The 21,343-nt window shown below is 35.0% G+C and overlaps 2 protein-coding genes across 2 annotated transcripts; one reads left to right on the top strand and one right to left on the bottom strand.

Moving 5' to 3' along the window:
* The first annotated feature begins 9 nt into the window (after positions 1 to 9).
* On the top strand, positions 10 to 19,606 carry LOC132551618 (lysosomal alpha-mannosidase-like). Its single transcript, XM_060215795.1, has 25 exons — positions 10 to 126; positions 597 to 699; positions 1,155 to 1,328; positions 1,730 to 1,923; positions 2,377 to 2,485; positions 3,364 to 3,461; positions 3,719 to 3,790; positions 5,169 to 5,285; positions 6,315 to 6,518; positions 10,390 to 10,447; positions 10,638 to 10,677; positions 11,279 to 11,348; positions 11,740 to 11,862; positions 12,363 to 12,479; positions 13,540 to 13,749; positions 14,069 to 14,299; positions 14,857 to 14,978; positions 15,323 to 15,424; positions 16,343 to 16,430; positions 16,661 to 16,747; positions 17,308 to 17,398; positions 17,599 to 17,744; positions 18,147 to 18,317; positions 18,654 to 18,771; positions 19,503 to 19,606. The coding sequence occupies exons 1-25, from the start codon at positions 10 to 12 to the stop codon at positions 19,604 to 19,606; spliced, it is 3,066 nt and encodes a 1,021-aa protein (XP_060071778.1).
* On the bottom strand, positions 7,234 to 12,475 carry LOC132551619 (uncharacterized). Its single transcript, XM_060215796.1, has 4 exons — positions 12,360 to 12,475; positions 9,225 to 9,384; positions 8,412 to 8,578; positions 7,234 to 7,599 (listed from the first exon to the last, which is right to left on the bottom strand). Exons 1-4 carry the CDS (start codon positions 12,406 to 12,408, stop codon positions 7,367 to 7,369), a joined length of 609 nt encoding a protein of 202 aa, XP_060071779.1. The 5' UTR covers positions 12,409 to 12,475; the 3' UTR covers positions 7,234 to 7,366.
* Positions 19,607 to 21,343: the final 1,737 nt, after the last annotated feature.

Raw genomic sequence — 21,343 nt, 5'->3', positions numbered from 1 at the left:
AAATAAGGGATGCTGTGTTCCCTGCTCCTCGTTTTCGTGGGTGCAGTCCTCCCCTTGGGGAGTGAGGCACGCCCGGAGTTCACATGGAGGAATGAACAGGAACCTGTCGATACGTGTGGCTACAATGTAAGCATAAAGAGAGTGTTACATATTAAATTTGTAATTTTATATTTTTCGTTATCATTGGTGGTCCTTTTCAGTATGCCTCTCTGTATTTGTTTAATAGCGCTTAAAGCTACATGTTATGAAGCATCATTTCATATTATGAAATATTTTGTAACCTAATAATGTATTTTTTTCGGAACCATTTTTGGGGAGCTGAAATATCTGTATGTAAACAAAAATATTGTCTCGGGTTTGGATGAATAACAGTTATATGCCTTAAGTGTTAGGAATAGTCTTTTTCATATTCAAACATTAATCATTCACCCCACCACGGATCTTTCATTTGTATCCAAAGTTATATGTCTAGTGTGTTATCTTCATAGTTTCTTCCTGTAATGTGTTTGAATCGATATAAAACATAAGTGGTTTTTAATATTTAAGATTAGCTGCTCAGTTATTGTACTCTGTTATATCCGTACGTTCCCCAACAGTCCTGTCCTCAGACACGAGACGACATGTTGAACGTCCATTTGATACCTCACACACATGACGACGTTGGCTGGCTAAAGACGGTTGATCAGTACTATTACGGAGGCGAGTCATCCACGCTTCAGAATATGATCTTTCGGTTTAGTTTTTTGTCTATAGCTAGATTAATTATATTGTTATATTTTCTTTACAACACTAAACACTTCACTATTTATTTAAATAAATATATTGAAAATAAGAAACGATAGTTTGAAAAAAAAGGATATCACAAAGTCTGCTAAAATACAACACGTATATATGTATAATTACAATAGAAAATTAATTTTATCTAAAAGCATTAAATACTTCTGATGTAATTAACGATCTTTATCATTGGCATTAAACGAAATTGCCAAGCACCAGTATTTAACACTCACATGTTCGTCTTTTCTTTTGCTCATGTTGTGGTTTTATACAGTAGATCTCAATATTGTTTGTTTCTACATTTTCATATCATGCATGGTTCCAGATGATACTATACTTTGTTTTATGGTGTTATATTTTCTTCGTTTTACTCCCAGACCAAAATTCTATTCAGACTGCTGGGGTACAATATATCTTAGACTCCGTTATTCCGGAGTTGTTACGGGATCCATCCAAGAGGTTCATCTATGTGGAAGTTGCCTTTTTCGCCAGGTGGTGGCGGGAACAAAACAACGTTACGCGCGAAAGCGTTCAAAACCTCGTCAATCAAGGTAATATTTTTCTTGTACATCATTTTTATACTCTTTTAATCTACATACTAAGATAACATGGCTATCAACGTTGCTGCAGAACAAGGAAGAAAATACTGACATGTCAACAGAATTTTAATTCAGACTGCGATAAAACAAACAAACATATGAGCAAGAAAAATTATTACAAGTAGACTTTTGAAAAAATACAAGGAAAGTAAGACAAGGTATTCCGTCATCATATTAACATAATAATAATCAAAACCGAAATTCAATCAACCTTGGGCAAAATTTGAACAATAGAAAGACCTACAGGGAGACTTCTGAAAAAGTACAAGGACAATAAGATCTGATGTGCTTGAAGGGTTAGCGTCTTCTGCTTCATTAACGACACAAGCAATGAAAATATACTTTCTTTATAGGTCGACTAGAATTCATCCTAGGCGGTTGGTGTATGAACGATGAAGCCTCCACTCATTACAACGCCATTATAGATCAACACACACTCGGATTTGAGTTCCTCAAACATAATTTCGGAGACTGTGGACGACCCCGCGTTGCTTGGCAAATAGATCCCTTCGGTCACTCACGGGAGCAAGCGTCGTTATTTGCTCAGGTACTTTGCACCTTAAAGTAGATGTATTCGATAATGAATGACATACAATAATAAAACTTTAACATATCATCGAAATGTCAATATTACAAACTATTTAATTTCTTTTCGATCCTTGATCTTCCCATTTAAGAAGTTAATTTAGAACAATGATAATCTAAAGAATATTCATGTATCTAGTCCCTTACTCCTAAGACGAAGGGTATCTGCATTCTCAAAATTACCTCTTGATCAATCAATAAATACATTAATATTTTTTCTTCGTGAAGGTAAAGTCTTGAGCAAATAAATCTAATTCTCTGTAAATGATTAAAGAATACATCCTTCGCAAGGACGAAAATTGCACCTAATTTTTCAATGTTTTCTTTGAGAGAACGGATCATAGATGAAAAATAGTAGACACAAACATCAATAATACCTTCAGTTGACCTGCGTGCTCTTCCTTTTTGAATCAAGATGGGCTATGATGGACTGTTTATTGGCCGTCTTGACCATGCTGACAAAGACGTCAGGTTGAACCAAACGAACATGGAATTCGTATGGCGAGGTAGCCCAAATAACCTAGGTAAATTCAGCAGTTATGAACATCAGATTTAGTTGATCTTATTGTGGGCTTGTTTTCTTAAAATCAAGAAAAATATGTTCAATGTACCCCCTGTTTTAAAATATTTAATTTCATTATGACTGGAAAATATATGTCACATCTCATAAGTTTATAAGGCGGTAATGCTCTGTACAAACTTTTTAAACTAATTTTTACATTGTTATTAAAAAGAGTCCTATTTTAAACCATGTCTTAAATTCCAGAATGGGCGGATAAGCTGAAAGTGCATATATATATGTTATATATATCAATCAAGAAACAACAAGAAAATACAAACATCTATACATCATTACAATCCAAACTCAGTAAAACTAAGGCAAAATATAAACAAAGGAAAGATATATACTGACACTCCTGAAAAGTACTAGAAAAATAAGACCATGTGTTCGAAAAGATTATGCGTCTTCTGCTTCATCGACGACAACCGCTATGTAGATCTTGGTCATTCCAAATAGGCAATGTCACTTTCTCCATAAGAACAAGGTATACAACAACGGAACCAGTAGGCAGAATGACGAGCATCAAACATGTCCAGATTCATATACCACAAAGACATAGAATAAGATCGCTATGACGACTGTAAAACTTCGCCATAATTTTCATCATCCTGCATCTTTTGTAACCCTGTGTTACGAGTATGTCCGTCTGTTGACGACTTCTTGCACGAAAATCGTGAGAATCGGATCAGATACTTTGCCGGTTTATTGCATGTTAATAATGTTGAGGTTTATATGTCTAAACAATATATCACATCATTTTATTGTGTTCTACATGTCGCCAGGACGGTCAAGCTGTTTACCATTATATTGCATGTTGACTGTGTCATTGTACATATCTAGGTAAAACGGCCCAGCTGTTTACTGGTGTGTTGTATAATGGTTACGGTCCTCCTTCGGGATTCTGTTGGGATATTAACTGTAAGGATGATCCAATAATGGTAATATATTTTCCTTTAATCTAGACTTTGTTAACATTGTCCACATAAATCCCTCACCGCCGTCGTATACGGAACAAATGATCCCAAATTAATATATGATGAATTTATGTTTTTGTCACTAAAATAGATCTTCTATGGTAAATATGTCGTAAAATTTAAGAAAGGAAATAAAGAATGTGATTGGTTTATATCGGATGAACTCAGCAGGTGTAACAATGTCAAGAAAATAACATTGTAAATTTACCCTTCCCTCATAGGATGACGATCATCTTAATGACAACAACGTGAAGCAGAAGGTTGCAGATTTTATCAAGGCTGCACATGATCAGGTAATACCGACACGAAACTTAACACATACTCGATTTCGATTAAACTATTGCAAAATATAAACGAAAGAAAAATTTACACATATACTTCAGGAAAGGTACAAGGTAAGCATCTCATGCTTCCTCGACAATTGTCTTATGTAAATCTTGGTCATCATAAGCAAGTAACGTTCCGAAGAAGGTTAACAGTAACAGAACTACAAGGCATAAGAATGAGTATGAAACACGCCCGACTTCAAATCGTACAAGGAAATAGAACATATCCCGGTGTTATCTTTATCACGATCATAAAACCTCGCCATAATCTTCATCGATTATCATCTCTTGAAACTCTGTATTGTGAATTTGTCTGCCTGTTGCCGACATTTTGCACGATAAAAATGTGATATTGGGAACAATCTCTTGATTAAGCTATCCAGAAATGGTATTTGAAATAAGTATGCATACAAAAGATATGGTTTGTCAAAGTTCATGCGCCTTGGTGATACGCCTGTGATACCTAGTTGTTAAATGTCTGTGTTTTCCGTCACGTGACCTGAAAAGGAACAGCATTAACACCGATCACAAATTTCACCAACGCAAACTTTTCTCGTAAATCACAAACTTGACTCTTTTTTGCCTTGGTAAATTTTTAAAACATAGCAGTCCTTGCAAAAAAGTTACTGCTCATTTTATGATCAGTCAGGATTCTAGTAAGGAGACATTTTTCATTGAATAAACGCAACTTTACATATTCGCCCGGAAATATTAAAACAATTTTACGAGTAGCATTGATACTGGCCCCATATTCGTTCTGGAACTCTTCAGTGCTGTTCGATGTAATTCATAGCAACTGTAACTAATACTGCAGTAAACACATCGCAAAATGAGCATCGACGCTATTCATTTGTACTTTACAGAAATACATCACTGTTCTTCTTAATTTGTTTGTGTGACGCTATCCGGGTTTATTTTAGGATAAGTCCTCTCAAACAATGACAGCAATTGTCCGAGATATTGAACAAATAAATCTACGTACATAACATTTGGCAACACAAGGCAATGCTAACAGTATCATTATAGATAACACCTCACACACAAAAAAATAGATTGAACAACACGCTAATACACTGACATGTCAGTCGCTACCGACAGCTCAAGGTCGTTGTAAAACAACGTGACGTCATTGAAATGTTTAAATTGCAAAACTATATATAATTTTGATGAATACACTAATGAGTCCCGGACATGGAAGCATCATTAACTCCCAAGCGCGCTGATTTTAAGTTACTTTATCTTCCTTAATGTGAAAAACCGTTACAAAATACGTCAACAACACAGGTGAGAAATTTTGCATTAAAATTCTTGATGAGACCAGTCTTACATAGGTTTTATGTTACAGATGAAACACTATCACACCAATAGCATCATGATGACAATGGGGTCGGATTTCCAGTACCAAAATGCCCACACGTGGTTTAAAAACATGGATAAGCTAATCAAATACGTCAATGCTCAGGTGAGGTTACAGCGAAACAAAATAAATGTTTACAGTTGGTTTTCCGTGACAAGCTGTCATTTTCAGAAATATTTTCAGCAATATGATTTTTTTAGTTTTAATATTCGTCGGTAATGCTGCTCATACACAACTTTCAATAGTTCAGAAATAATTTTTTTCGTAGCCTAGGTGAAGAAAACAACAGGATATAACAAACTTATGAACATGTAAATACTCCAAACTCAAATGCAATATATGGCAAATATGAACAAAAGATATATTTAAACTGAGACTTATGGTAAAGAATAAAGAGAATAAAACCAGGTGTTTCAGAAGAATCCGCGTTTTCTACGTTATCCAGATATCGGCCATGTAAATCTTGGTCTATCCAAGTAAATACTGTTAAATTCTCAAATGAAAATACGACATCCAGTTTAATATCATATCATATAATTTCTCAGTAAGGCCGTTATTAGGACCGTAGAATTTCTCCATAATTTCCATCAATCTACATCGCCTGAAAACCAGTGCTTTGAGTTTGTCTGTCAGTTGAATACATCTTGCACTAAAATATTAGGAATTTAGGAACATGGAATATCGAATCAAGTGCAAACAGGTTGGGGTGCCTGGATGTTGCTTTTCCGAAATGGCAAATTCAAAATAGGACAATTTAAATCATCACGCTTATCATACAGATTGATGTCCATGTTGGTTTCGTTGAAGTCAATGATCATGATAAGAGACTTATGTAAAAAGAGTCTGTCGCGTGGTTTGGGGGATATCTTACAATTTAAAAGCAAGGCGTCTTCAATAAAATATGAAAGTAAAATAAATACCCGGTAATCTAGCACTAACGAGTCCTAAAAGGCCAAATAAGCTATATGATTTAGCAATATGACACAGTTTAAGTCATTGTTTGGCCCTGAAGTTTTTACCTCTAAGTATGTATCAAAAGTTGTTATTCACTTGTGTGTCTTTTGTACAACCTAATATCTAACACCTAAAATAAGCAGCATTAAATTAACATTAACAACATTCTGCTGTTTACAGCAAAGTAACGGAAGTGACGTCAACGTTATGTATTCTACACCGTCCTGTTACTTGGCGCAGAGGAACCGTCTGAATCAACTATGGAACTCCAAGTCGGACGATTTTTTTCCTTACAGTGACCACCCTCACAGTTACTGGACCGGCTACTTCACCAGTCGACCAGCTCTTAAGGACTATGTCAGGCGGACAAACAACTTTTTACAGGTAATGATTCTCGATAGCAACTTCACCCACCGACCATCTCTTCAAGTATAAAAACTATTTCAGGCTGACATACTACAGGTAATGAGTCACATTTGATAGCCAACCGGTCAGGTAGACAACTTCTTATATATACCTTAGAAGATTCATCTATTATCACTTAATTTGTCATCGCCTTTCATTTTGTATTGCCACACAACTTTATAACAGACTTCCAATACAGATATTATAAAGCTGGCAGAATTTGAGAGCTTTGAATGAGAGCATTTATTCTGCCACATTTCTTTCTTTCGTACTTAATTCAATACTCTGTAATTTTATTTGTGTATTTTATTCTAAGATTGTGTTTGCCAATCACTATTGACCTTCAATCGTGTCTGTAATGTATAAAAAGGAAGGAAAAGGCAGAAAGGACGAACATTACAAAACATGAACAGGACTAGAACATGACAAAGCATTCATCGCAGCTTCCATACATCTTTTTTGCATTTTCCCCCTATATTTCTATGAAGACTCAACATCTTTTTTAATTATTTATACACAAATAGAAATGTTGAATTACTTATAAAATTGCAATATATCAAAGCTGACTTAGTCAATGTAATTGATAAATAAGTTTATTGTGTCATTAACAATGCGAAATTCCATCTGAGCGATTGAGTCCTTTCTAGGTCGATTCAAAAGCTTCATATTCATTGATACAACTATACTACTATAATACTGGTAGAATTTATGCTAGAATCTGATCAAGTCGACCAATTTAGAAATATGAGCCAACATGGAATATCTTTGTTCTTGATTGAAAGTAGTATAGTATGGTAGTATAGCCAAAAGGAGATCCTTTTATAGTTTTAATACATTGGTGGAGCGGTGCTGTGCTTTACAACAGTAGCGTATGCTGGGGCTGTTGACGTCGAAGGATTTGTTCCGCCTGTATATTGTCCATCCGGTGTATAGTTAACCATGTATCCTCCGGGATGTTGAGGGTACTGGGCATTCTGTGGGTACTGGGTATTCTGTGGGTACTGGGTTTGCTGAGAGTAGGCAGTCTGGGCAGGGTAGGCGCCAACAGGGTTGACAACCGCTACAAAGAAAACAAAAGTATTTCCTCATTGTCCTCCTCATACTAAGTAACCAGTTTAGTTACCTGCTCTGAATGGAGAAATAGATTACATCGGTGTTTTTATATCTAAATATGGATAATTTCATCTCGCATTGCTTAAACTATGGAAGTAATAATCACAGCAAACAGCGATTAACGTGAAATTATTATACTGATTAAAACATAGATGTTCTGAATTTTCATTGTAATGCTGATGGCAGTAGTTTATACACATATCCTGATTTATGTAGTATCCCAGGAGCTCCTTATACCATGTTGACCTACTTTTGACATCGCTATCCTCACAAATATCCAAAGGTCGAAATATAGATACTTCAAATATGAATGTGAATTTTGTTACCAACAAAAACATTTTGAATACTTCAGAGTATTTAGTGTTACGTTTTTTTTTTTTTTAATTTAGATTTTTTTCTGTCAAAAATAGTAAGTTATGGGTTGTTTCAGTTAACATAATAGTAATAATCATAATTACTGATATTTTAATTCAATACTTCTTGAACGGTTTTTATTCTGTTATATAGATTCTACGGTATATTTTCATTTTAACACAAACACAACAAAGAAAATATTGACATATTTATGGAATCATATTTCAAATATAAATTCGATAAAATGTGGACAAAATATGAGCAAAAGAAAGCTTTACACCATTCGCAGACAATCCACACAGTACTTTTACTCAGCCAATGAAAGTTTATCCGGATCATGAGTCGCGATCTCTTGTTATATTAATTTAACAAAAAAACCACTATGACAGTAAAAAGTCTACTTACGTGGAGCGGTAATAACAGCAGTGGGTTTCGGTTTCCTGGCACGTAGAATTATACGTCCTGAACGTCGTGTTCCTCTCTGAACGCAGACACAGCACACAATGCAGAGAGTGAAGAATGCCAAACCGATAACACTGCCCACGGCAATGCCTGCAATGGTTCCGACCGATCTGCAGAAAATAAGTTTTTATTTCTATAATCTTGGTAAAGACAATCTTCGGAGCAAATACTGTATGTTAAATGGCTGAAATACCAGATAAAAATGTGATAAGCAGAAAGACAAAATACTTGGTGGTTTTTTAACAGTTACAAAAACCTTATATATGATGGCTGAATGAGCAGAAAACCTGATGAACGAAGGACGTAGAAGGTGAAACTGACTGATGGCAATATAGGAAAACAAACCTTATCAGTATTGACTTCGAAATTACCTTATTAGTGGGTTTGGAGGATATCATAATCCATCATATGGTTATCATCATTATTTAAAAGTCGACTATGACGTTTAAGTGAATGAAACGTAGCTCGTCCATGATGTTTAAGTGAATGAAACGTAGGTCGTCTATGACGTTTAAGTGAATAAAACGTAGTTCGTCTATGACGTTTAAGTGAATAACACGTAGTTCGTCCATGACGTTTAAGTGAATAAAACGTAGTTCGTCTATGACGTTTAAGTGAATGAAACGTAGTTCGAGATCCACGTCAATATTATGTCAAATAGAAAGTCCATTAAAAATGTTGATGTATCTGTAAACAAACAGTTACCATAATATTTAAAACAGTAGCATATGATTGTCTTAACGTTGCTTCACTTACATGATGTGAGTGTAACAACATGACGTGGTGTATGTTCCTCCACAGCAATATTGGTCGTAACTACAATATTCCGAATATAATTTGTATTTCACAGTCCCATCTAAGATGTCGGTGTACCCCTCCTGGGCATAACAAAATTCGGCACCAACAAAGGAAAAATCTGTAAAAATAATATTTCATCGAATTAAGGTGAAAAATCACTGATATACAGTGTTGATACCTGTATATACAGTACGTAGTATAGTTATATAATTCTTGATGCAACGATTTTACTAATGCAAAATGAATACTCACTTAAACAGAGAGCAGCTGCAAATATGAAAATAGTTCTATATTCCAGCATTATCCTATTTATCAATTTGCGTCTGTTGAAAGACTTTTATATATTCATATACGTGTTATTAAGCCAGTCATCGTGATAATCAGGAAATTAGTTCCGGGCTCATGTCCGATACAATCTGACATGGAATATGTCTTATCTATACTCAGGTTGTCCCACAGCTTAGAAAAACATATACAAATGTTTAACATAATGGTGTTCAAATATTTCTTCATATCATATTATTAATTACAGATGTTAAGTGTATAAGAAATAATCTCTGTGATGTTGATGATGATGATGATGATGATGATGATGATGCACTTGTGTGAAAGATTGTACTAAAAATCACAAATAAATAAATGTGCGAGTGTAAACATGTTTTAGTATTGTAATATCTTATATGTTATAATGGAAAACTTGAAAAATAGAACAAAGAATGAAATATACATATATAAACAAGTCCTTGTCACACATAAGATGAGTATGTGAACGAGGAAATCGACTTAGTGTTTTAAGCATGATAGTGTTTTAATGGCTCGCATTTGACGAGATATAGGAATCTTACTTTATTAATCTAACTCCATTAGCAAGTAGTATAAGGTATGTATGTATCAAGTTGATTGGTATGTTCTAACACTGTGTGTGACAGCTAGGCTAGTGGTAACGTTGAAATACATAAACAGATAGCTTTCGTAGTGATATCAATAATTCCTTACGAGTAAGATATCGGCTATTGTTATTTTCAGCAAGAGGCAAAACAATGAGAAATGAAACATTATACCTGAACAATATGAATGATTTTTTTCCTTAAATCAAACCTTGATTTCAAATTATATATTTCAGGTGTGTAAGCAGGTGTCAGCACTTGGGTTCTACAGAGGCGAGCAAGTTAATACATTACGTAAGACCTTTACTAGATTAAGACAAATGTATTTATCAACTAAAGCGAAACATTGCATTCTTATTGTTTATCTTTATAAGAAACTAATATTGTATTATCTATCTTTTGACAGAAAATGAATAATATAAAAACAACTGCCTGTACCTATTTAAGTATATTTGTACTTTCGTTTTTACCCGTTTTCTCCTAGGGGAGGCTATGGCTGTGCTTCAGCATCACGATGCGATTTCGTAAGTATTGCAAGTAATTAACCGATGATGGTGGTGATAATGATGACGATGATGATGGTTATGAATGATGGATGATGATGAATGATGGTGGTGGTGGTGGTGGTAGTGGTGGCGGCGTCGATGATGATGATGATGATGATGATGATGATGATGATGATGATGATGATGATGATGGTGAATGATGGATGATGATGATGATGATGATGATGGTGATGATGATGATGATGATGATGGTGATGATGATGGTGAATGATGGATGATGATGATGATGATGATGATGATGATGATGATGATGATGATGATGAATGATGGATGATGATGATGATGATGATGATGATGATGATGGTGAATGATGGATGATGATGATGATGATGATGATGATGATGATGATGATCCCAAGGCTTTGCTTGTTTGCTCGAGAAATCATTCTTAGTGCATACCATTATCTGTTCTCTATGATACAATACAGTCAGAAAATCCCCCTAATTCGATGTTTAAACAGGATTGGTGAAAGTCGGAGAGTTTTACAGAAGTTTTAACATTTTGTTAATTCGTACATCTTCCCTATGTCTTATGTATTGTTATGATTGTTTTGATGAAGTGGAACAGAAAAACAACATGTAGCAAATGATTACGCTCAGAGACTGGCTAATGGGATCAACGAATGTCAGGTAGGCGCAAATTGTAATGTATACACCAGAGTGTTTGTGCTAACTGACTTGGAAACTGTTCTGTGTAATTCACGATAAAACAGTGCACTTTTTATTCGAAGATATAACCTCTCTATAAAGAAATTGTGTTACATGTGTTATACAGCAATGGTATTGTTCCTTTCTTATAGTCAACAAATAAAGATACAAATGTAGTTATTATGTTTGAATAAATATCTCTGACTGTTTTTGTCTTGTGATTAATATATAGTTTAATAATAGTTATATAGATAGTTTTGTTTTGTTTTTTGTTTTTTTTTTTTTTTTTAAAAAAACCTATTGTATTCCATTGATATCAGAAATATCAGTGCAAGTGTTTGTTACTTGTTATTTATTATTTTATCTATTACAGATGATAATGAACGTCGCTTTAAGTGAAATGCTCACTGTTGGTTCCTCTCTCGGACCTCCACAACAAAGCTTCTGTCCCCTTCTCAACATCAGCCAGTGCTGGATGACTGAGAATCATAACCCGGTATAGAGAAATATATTGATCATAGTTTTTAAACACCAATTTGTATCCATGGTGAGATATGTAACTCAGCGATGGTGTCTTTAGTTTCTATAGCATCGTTTAAAGGTGACTATATTACTGTAAACCACTTAGATTTTGCGAATACTTTATTTCGCTGACTTACATCTCCAGAAATATTTGCGAATACATCATGATTTCGCGAATGCTGGTCTGGAAACTACTTCAAGTAAAGTTTGCGAATGATAGGCATGGATGCCATACATGGCTATTTGAGTACAAATTATAGAGATGGATTAAATTCGCGGTTGGATTTCCTTACGTACTATCGCGAAAATAAATCCCACGCGAAATATAAGCGATTTACAGTAGGTTTCAAATTGCTACATCCATGACAATTTTCTTTGTTCTCTCTGAAATGTAGACGGAAATATTCCTCTAAAATGTTATGTATTTATAAGACAATATTGCATGTTTTTTTAGTATATATCTATACCTACCAGGTTGTAGTCCTAGCGTATAATCCCCTCGGTCGAGAGGTTCAAGCATACTTCAGGATACCAGTTATAGGTACCAACTTCTACGTCACGGACAAAGATGGCACTCGTCTAGATGTACAGGTAAGCTATTGCAGCGAGAGCAGATTCGTGTAAACAAACATTTTCTCATGGCATGTTTTAGTCAAATGCTTCTCTCTCAGTCGGATGTTTGTATGTCTTCCTCTGAGGGATCAAGTACGCATCGCACGGTTGCCCCCACTTAACACTTATTTCCTTTAAGCGACTTCATGATAAATTGATTATCAAATATTTCAAGTGTACCGCCATAAATATCAGTTAGTTTTCGCTGAAAGACGCACATTAAGATTTTAATCAATAACAGGAAATATCTTGCTGTTTATCATCAGACTGTAATTTTAATCATATACAACTGTATATAACACATGCACAGAACAAACATCAACTGTAAACAAAATGTCTTCCAGTGTGAGTAAGCTGTAGTAGAAAAGGATTAAGGCCAAAATACGACAAATGGCCAGATTCAAAATTGTGACGTTGCCACCACCATATTTGAAATGTATTTCCCGAACAAACCGAGTAATCAAGCTGGACATAAGAAATAATTTTTGAGTTGCGGGATAACATAGAATCTTGACTGGAAATGTATAAAACACGTACATCCAACAAAAAATGTGTTTCTCGATCGCTTTCCTAATCGCCATTTACGCGAGTTATCCCGCTTGTATCCAGTTCCCGAGTTCTAATATACCATATATAGAATTATAGCTTTAAGTTATACTTAACCATCTTCTTTAAACACACTTAAACAAAAACGCTTCACAGGAAACACTACAAAAGTACATGTATAATAACTTTGTGTTGAGATGCTATTCACCTGTGTGCTTACGCAATTCTAAGGGAACAGATGGTTCCTGCCACTTTTAAGAAAATAAATTAAAGTCGAGATAATGATTTTTTTCTCGATTAGGTTGCACTTTGATTCCGATAGCTGCAGTTCATATAAGCAAACGTCCGCATTTAACAATTAAGTAATATAGAAGTTTAACTTGAAAGATAAACTTGTATTACGATAAAATACAATAGGTTTTAGGTTTTTGTTTCTTGTATCTGCACTATCTGACAAATAAACTGTTTGTCAATACAATTCTGTTGGTTACAGTTTATCCCAGTGTCTAATGCTACACATAAGATCCCTGAACGAAAAGGAACTATGGCTGACCACGACCTAGTGTTCAGAGGACCTCTTCCGGCCGTCGGATTCTATTTGTTTTTCGTTCTAGAAACATTTGATCAAAAAGAAGACGCCCCAGTTAAAGAGAATATTGTTAATGAGGCAGAACCCAAGGCTGACATAATATTGAAAAACGAGGTAAACACTAAAACGTTTGAAGATAAGGCGTATCTTGTTTTGGCAATTGCCTAACCTATTTGATATAGATATTTCAACAAAATCATTTTTCTCCGTCTTACAAGAACGTTCTTTTAATTAAAGCAATGAAACACAGAATTACATATTTCACCGGAATGAAATCATTCATTTGCATTTGTTTTTATCTCGATAGTGCCTTAAACACTTCATTTTTGTTATTTCTCATATTTTTACACAGTTTTCCGTCAAGTGTGTTGCTGATATTGCATTTCAGTTGCCATGGTTTCATAATCGTAACCTATTAGAGATTCTTTTTCAGCATTTAAGCCTGACATTTGATGGAACGACAGGTAAACTGACAAAGATGCAGCAGCTGGAAGACTCATTATCGATAGGGTTAAATCAGGACTATCTGTACTACCTCGGATACAGCGGTAATAACAGTAAAGATGACTTCCAGAACTCGGGGGCATACATCTTCCGACCTAACGGCTCAATTGCCACCAACTTTTCCCAGGCCACCCTTAAGACCAAGGAATATGTAACGTTTGTACGTTTTTAGAATCAAGATTTGTGATAAAAGTCCATGTACTTGTAAAATTTACTTCATCAGTGAGTCTTAAATGAACGAAATAGACGTATGATGCAACTAATATTTATCATTTATCTCTACCATATCAACTTCTACATTTGTACTGAAAATTGCTATTCATTTGTTTGTGTTTGGTACCATCTTTAAGATTGCTGGATGTAGATGCTGCTGAAGGAGTTTTAGACCTCTAGGGTTTCCGAAATTTTTATTTGGCGTATTGATTTATCAGAATAGTTGAATGGTTCTGGAGAGTCTTTAAAATTATCAGACATATGAAAGTTTGAGATTTATAGAATCATGTAGTTAGTGCATATCCACATCTAGATAATGACAATGTTGGTTTTCCTCCATCGCCGCCCATATTTCAAATTCTGAGCCTAAAACATCCCTGACAAGCCATCTGCATGGTGTAGTTTAGATATGTTTTGGTGTCGATTACTTTTTATGGTGCCGTGACCAAGACCTGTGTTACATGATTTTCCCCTGAATTTACATATATTAAACATACATCCCAGGGCGAGGCTATGGTAAGAGAGGTCCACCAACAGTTCAGCCCCTGGGTTTCACAAGTTGTACGATTATACGAACACAAGAAGTATGCGGAATTTGAGTGGACCATTGGCCCTATTCCTATAGAGTAAGTCGAAATTCAATCGCCTTTCTTGACATAATATTTCCAGTTCTGTCATGAAGTAAAAAATAATATTGGAAAACAAAGTTGGACAAGCAAATATGTTTCATTGAAGACATTTACTAGATACTGGAAATACCACAAGGATAAAGAACATTTGATTCCTTCTGTATAATAATTTTATATGTGGATTCGAATTACTGATATTAGCGATTTCGTGTGTAGAAATCATGGAATATGGTCAACCAGTTGACTCCCGTTGCAGATAAACGAAGGAATATCTGATCAAATCACACGAGCATACAGAAATCTTTTTTTTGCACACTTATCAAATAAATATTATTTTACAGTGACGGCTATGGTAAAGAAGTGATATCCCGATTCTCCACCAATCTGAATTCTTTTGATACCTTCTATACAGACGCAAACGGCAGGGAAATACTCCAGAGAAGGTATGTCACTCACCGTAGTCGTGGTTTTGTATTGTTTCGTTATAAAGATAGAAAAGGGGTCACTAGTTTCCGGCTTCCGTACCCTGTACTGCTAGTTACCGCATCCAATTTTGCAGTTTCCGCTTCTTGTCATTATTCCGTTTTTAACACTTCCGCGGTAACAACTTTTTCAGTCATGGAGTATGCAACATTTACTCGGACCACAAAACATTCCGCAGGATTATAATACAGCGTTGGAATGCCAGTGTATGCAAGACATCATTTGGGGTTGCATATAGTTGATTGTCAATTGTGAAACGGACTATAATATGGAATAAACATTAACGATTGATCTCCTGTCGACCTTAATTCAGGTTGCCACATCCTTTACCTTCATCCCCACTAAACTTATTCCCGGTCCCCATCTCTAACAAGATCTTGTAGATTCTTAACCTGAAAGTTAAAGCTGCATAAACATTCGTTTTTTATAATTTTGAAGGAATTCTAAGTATCTATGATTGGCAGGACAGACAGCTTTCCTAATTTTGTCTCCTTTCACTTGCATGTCCATAGTACATTTTTTCCCTCAAACATTGCTGTTTCGATTGTTTATATATTCAAGTAATCAATTTGTTTGTCATCCTATATTTTTTATTAAATGATGACAGTACCTTGTATTTCAGACTCAATAAACAATTTTCCATCCTGGATGTTAAATAATCCGCATAATTTTTGTAACTTTTGTTACTGCGAATAGGAACACTCCTAAAGGTGTGTAACATTTGTACTTTAAACCCAATTAGCAATAGTTAAGTAAATTACAACTATTCAAATCGCTGTATTTATTTATCTGTTTATTTATCTATCTATTTATTTGTTTATTAGTTTGTTTGTTCTTTTATTTTCCCAATATATAAATCGTATAAATGCTCGATCTAGGTACAATCACCGCGATACCTGGACTTTGAACCAGACAGAAGATGTTGCAGGGAATTACTACCCGGTTAACACTCGAATCTTCCTTCGGGTATTTTTTTAATATTTTTAATATAAAAGGATGATTGATGATTGCATTTCAGCATGCTGAAATTAAAAAAAAAAAAAGTAAATGAAGTAAAGGACATTGTAAGACCACAGTATCTATTCAAAATGATAAACTACACATATAATATAACGTTAAAGGATGTAAATGGAGAAAAATATCTGAATATCAAAGTGGATTATTTGTAATATCTGATCAACATTTATGTTGTTAAGGACGAAGCCAGAAATATACAGTTTACCGTCCTAACGGATCGCTCGCAAGGTGGCGCTAGTCTCCGGCCAGGCAGCCTCGAACTGATGGTACATTATATTTAAAGTGCATCGACTATATATAGATATATATATATAAAGTCAGCTGTTCAGACATTTAGAATAACGACAACGAACATACGAAAGATCCTCAATGAAATAAATCTCCCTACATTATTTATTTGTTTCCTACAAAAATTACCTAAAATTAGCGCAATATTTTAAAGGTTGTACATTCGGATTTCTTTCAAATAATCTTATCATATCGTTTCCATATTTGTACGATTTATTTTTCATTGTGTTGTTCTATCGACATATGAAGAGGTCTTTGATTACTTAACGTTACATTGTAAAATTGTTCTTTCCTTAATGATGAAAATGAACGATTCCTCTTACAAAGTATTCTTAACAGAAAGGTTGATAAACTATTTTGAATACTGTAGAACCTCCTTATCTCGAACTCATATAACTCGAAGTACTTCATCGGTCTCGACAAAATTTCACACTTAATATTCGAGCTCACAAAAATAGAATACTCGGACCCCATGGTCCAGTCGACTTCGAAACAATGAGGTCCGATTGTATTTTCTATATCTTAAACTTTGCTGCAGGTTCATCGTCGCCTCTTGGCTGACGATCACAGAGGAGTAGGCGAACCATTGAACGAGACTGGTTCAGACGGCCGTGGACTAATCATACGAGGTTTTCAGATAATAAAATCACTTTATTATGTACATTTGAAATAAGTACATTTTCATTCAATGATTGTTAATGTATTAATCAAGTTGTTTAACGAGCTAAGTGATGTTCATGGAGACATAAGTGACGACATCTTAAACTCAATTTTAATTTCTGAAAAATCACAAAGTAAAAAAATTGTTATACTGTTGCCATTGTTACAGGAAAGCATTACGTGTTCTTGGAAACCATTCCTAAGTCAGCCCGTTGTCACAGAGACTTGGCTCTACAACTGTACATGGCTCCATCTCTCTCTTTTATGGATGGCAATGGGGGACAGGAGGTGTGGATACAGAACTGGGGAGTCAAAGTGAGTAGTTGGGTTTTGCATAACCTCTTACTGGCCAACTATCAACTTCCTGAAATTGTAATTAGCGTGTTCCTTCCCTGAATGTTATGACCATTTTTTCTTAACACATCTACATTAAGCTTTAGTATAACTTTCTGAAATTTGATTATTTAATTGTGCTCAAATTTTAGTGGCGTGTAACATCTTAACGGCAATTGAAAAAGTTTATACGCCAAAAATACCGGTATCAATACATGCATGAACGAGAAATCATTGCTAGAACATATCCATTTATATTTTGTCCTCATCAATTCAATGTTTATGAACTTAAATGTATTGAAAAAATACTGAAGTTACAGCAAAAAGTATTTCCACGCACCATTTATTGATAATGTGATGGTCTCGATTTCATATTTACTTTAGTGGACGGCAATAAAAACACCCTTGCCTGAGAATGTGCATTTGCTGACCATGGAGTCATGGCCTACTCCAGGAACGGATCCTTTGAGAGACAATAACTTCCTGATGAGATTAGAACATCTGTATGAGGTGGATGAGGACCCAGAACTTTCTCAGCCTGTTACACTGGACCTGGTATGGTACCCGCGTATTAGAAGCATTCTAAAGCTGTCGAACTGATGAATCAGTTTCTGTTTGTAATATTAAAGCGCGAATCCAACCATCATTTGTACTTCTACACGCTATAATTGGCACTAAGTAGCAGCATATCAGCCTTCACCAGTGTCACAGTCATTTTAATATAATGTAAACTAAAATTCGTTCATGGTTCCATTCTTGTGCAATTCCTGAATCACAACAAGTCAGTGGTGATGAAATTTCGGGAAACGTGTAATACATTTATAATATAACAGTAACACATTATGTCTTTCTGATTACATGATCAGTATAGTGTTATCGATTTGATTCCAGAACCAGATATTTCAGTTCGGCCTTAAGATCGAGAATGAGGTGACATTAGGAGCAAACTTGCCGTTGTCACAGCTAAGGAGGATGGGCTGGGATATCATTGTCGACAAACAGGTTCCAGGTAAGTATCGAGAGATGGAAATTGATAATGTAGAACGAAACAGGCACTAGGTAAGTATCGATAATTGGAAATGAACAGTGCAGCACAACGAAAAGGTACCAGGTAAGTATCGATAATTTAAAATTAACATTGTAGTACGACAAGAAGATACCAGGTAATTATCGAGGATTGGAAATGAACAGTGTAGTACGACTTGTTTGTAAGTTCTTCAACCGATACTTAAATCCATATAGGGTCACGAAAACATATTCAAACTGATGAAAGCCGCCTTTTATAAAAGTGGAATTCATTCAACCTCGAATCAATATTAAAGTTCTGGTATTTGTCCTTCTACTAGCAAGCAAATTACGTTGTAATACTCTGCAGTTGTGATAATAGAAATATTAGTAAGTATGTTATTCCATTTACTCTGCTTTAAGTATCCGAAAACTATTTTTTTTTAATTACAAAGACCTGCTAGACCTAGAAGGACCTACTAATAAACCACACGTCTTTTTAAGAGTGTATTCATAATACATATATAATGTATGTCAGAAATATGTCGTAATGAAGAATCACAAAAGGGTATTCGTGAACTCTTATTTATGTTGCGCGTTCTGATCCTGGGATATTTTAGAACATATCAGTTTTTGTAAATGATTTCACTGAACCTACTTACATTTTATATTTCTACATATGACAGCGTCCTTTTGAAGATTGTATGAATTAGATGTATATATTTTTATGTTTAGATACTGATAAATCACCGGATACGACACTTCGAGTAGACAATACAACCATTACTTTGAATCCCATGCAGATACGGACATTCGTGGTGACTAGTTTGGAGGACTGATTTCCGCCAGCTCAATCATGTCATGTCTACATTTAAAAGAAATATGATATTTTATAACATATCAACGATTTGTTTTTAGGTGTTTCTGTCTTTTTTTTTGGGGGGGGGGGGGGGGGGAGGGAGGGAAGGGAGGGGGCGGGGAAATAAGACAACAGGTGCCCGGGAAAAATAGTAGTGCAATGGACAGTTTCAATTTTGTCATTGTAAAAAAAGTAGATATTACAGAAATACATGAATATATGGGGGCTGAATAAAAGGGAAATAACTCCAACTCTCTTCATCATCAGTAAAAAAAACCAACAACAAACAAAAGATGCCAAAATCCAACAGAGACAATTTAAGAGAAAAGTGAATACTTTAGTAATGAGAAATATATATATATATCTTATTCTACTGGACCGTTTCGCCCTTAATGCATCAAACACATCCAAACTACGGAAGAAGGCGTCAGAACGTCAGGGTGATTCATCCTATCAACTGATACCGGCGTCACGATGAACAGGAACACAGGAGCTCACAAATAAAAACCAAATAGATTACCAAGTCTGACAGGAAAAAATGGGAATTTTATTACGCGATTTGGGAAGTTAGGTTTCCACCTATTAGTATTAACAGCCTGCGACACTTTATTTAAACTTTATCTTCGCGTGTCACCGTTCTAACGACAGTTGCCCAACAGGTGGCCTGTATTGAGTGGACGGCGGTCTCTGTCGATCAATTTCTTGTGGTTGATAGATGTGAGAAGGGCCAACAAGGGCACATAATTATTCTTTATATATGTGTTTTCTATATTACAGTACATGTTCCCCTGGTGACCTGAGGAAATCATTAACACAGGTCGGTTCGCACTTACCAACACGTGCGAAATTATCTGGTCTGCGTTTCTCTCTCTCTCTCTCTCTCTCTCTCTCTCTCTCTCTCTCTCTCTCTCTCTCTCTCTCTCTCTCTCTCTCTCTCTCTTATTTGGTTTTACCACGGACTTGGATATAACTTTGACACAATATAGCAGCAGTTTAATGGATTAATCAAATAATATTTATGTAATTTTATGTACTACTTTAAGAAAATGCAAATTACAACTGATAAATTGCAAAGTAAATATATTTAAGGTCACTTCTTAAACTCCTAAGAAAAAAAGAGAAGTCGCTAGCATCACAGTTTGAGGTTAATTAACACCGGATAAATACCAGTATAAACAGAAGTGCAAAAGTAAATATACACAAAGGAAAATTAATTTTACAAAAAAGGAGCAAATGATCAGAAATCATTTGAACGACTGTTATGTATATATATATAATGGATGAAGAGATGGGAGATAATTGCTTGGTCTTATCGCTCCATCGCTCACTGGATTAGGTACGATTCAGCATTTAGTTTTACTTATATTGGAACTCTTTTGTATGAAAAGTTGCAAAAAGGAAATGAAAGAAAATTGGAAAGAGGGACTCAGAACTCTGAACAGGTATCGTCATTCCCCGATCACACGACGTTATTTGATTGCATTAGTAAATGTGATTAGTCAATACATCGATCTTCCCAATTATACAAACTTTGTGTTTGTTATTTATGTCTCTACTAAAATGACCTTATTCTGCGTCTCAATGTTAGATTACCTTTGCACTCAAGTGTAAATCCAAATGAAAAAAACATACACAAAAAAACAAAACAAAAAAGAACAATTTAAAAAGTTGCTATTGAAAAAGTATAAGAATTATTGACGACCAGGTGTTCCTGAAA

This window comes from Ylistrum balloti, unplaced genomic scaffold (assembly GCF_031769215.1).
Source record: "Ylistrum balloti isolate Yb309-2 unplaced genomic scaffold, AGI_CSIRO_Ybal_v1 Utg370208, whole genome shotgun sequence".
Lineage (NCBI taxonomy): Eukaryota > Metazoa > Mollusca > Bivalvia > Pectinida > Pectinidae > Ylistrum > Ylistrum balloti.
Note: the sequence above shows the minus strand (reverse complement) of the source record. Positions and strands in the feature narration are given on the sequence as shown.

Excerpts from the sequence above, each read along its gene's own strand:
- LOC132551618 (XM_060215795.1), top strand. The coding sequence starts at position 10 with ATGCTGTGTTCCCTGCTCCTCGTTTTCGTGGGTGCAGTCCTCCCCTTG. Across the intron at positions 6,519-10,389 it reads GGACAAACAACTTTTTACAG|GTGTGTAAGCAGGTGTCAGC; the intron begins GTAATGATTCTC and ends TATATATTTCAG. Across the intron at positions 15,425-16,342 it reads AGGGAAATACTCCAGAGAAG|GTACAATCACCGCGATACCT; the intron begins GTATGTCACTCA and ends TGCTCGATCTAG.
- LOC132551619 (XM_060215796.1), bottom strand. The coding sequence starts at position 12,408 with ATGCTTGAACCTCTCGACCGAGGGGATTATACGCTAGGACTACAACCT. Across the intron at positions 9,385-12,359 it reads TACGCTAGGACTACAACCTG|ATTTTTCCTTTGTTGGTGCC; the intron begins GTAGGTATAGAT and ends TTATTTTTACAG. Across the intron at positions 7,600-8,411 it reads TGCTGTTATTACCGCTCCAC|CGGTTGTCAACCCTGTTGGC; the intron begins GTAAGTAGACTT and ends TTTTCTTTGTAG.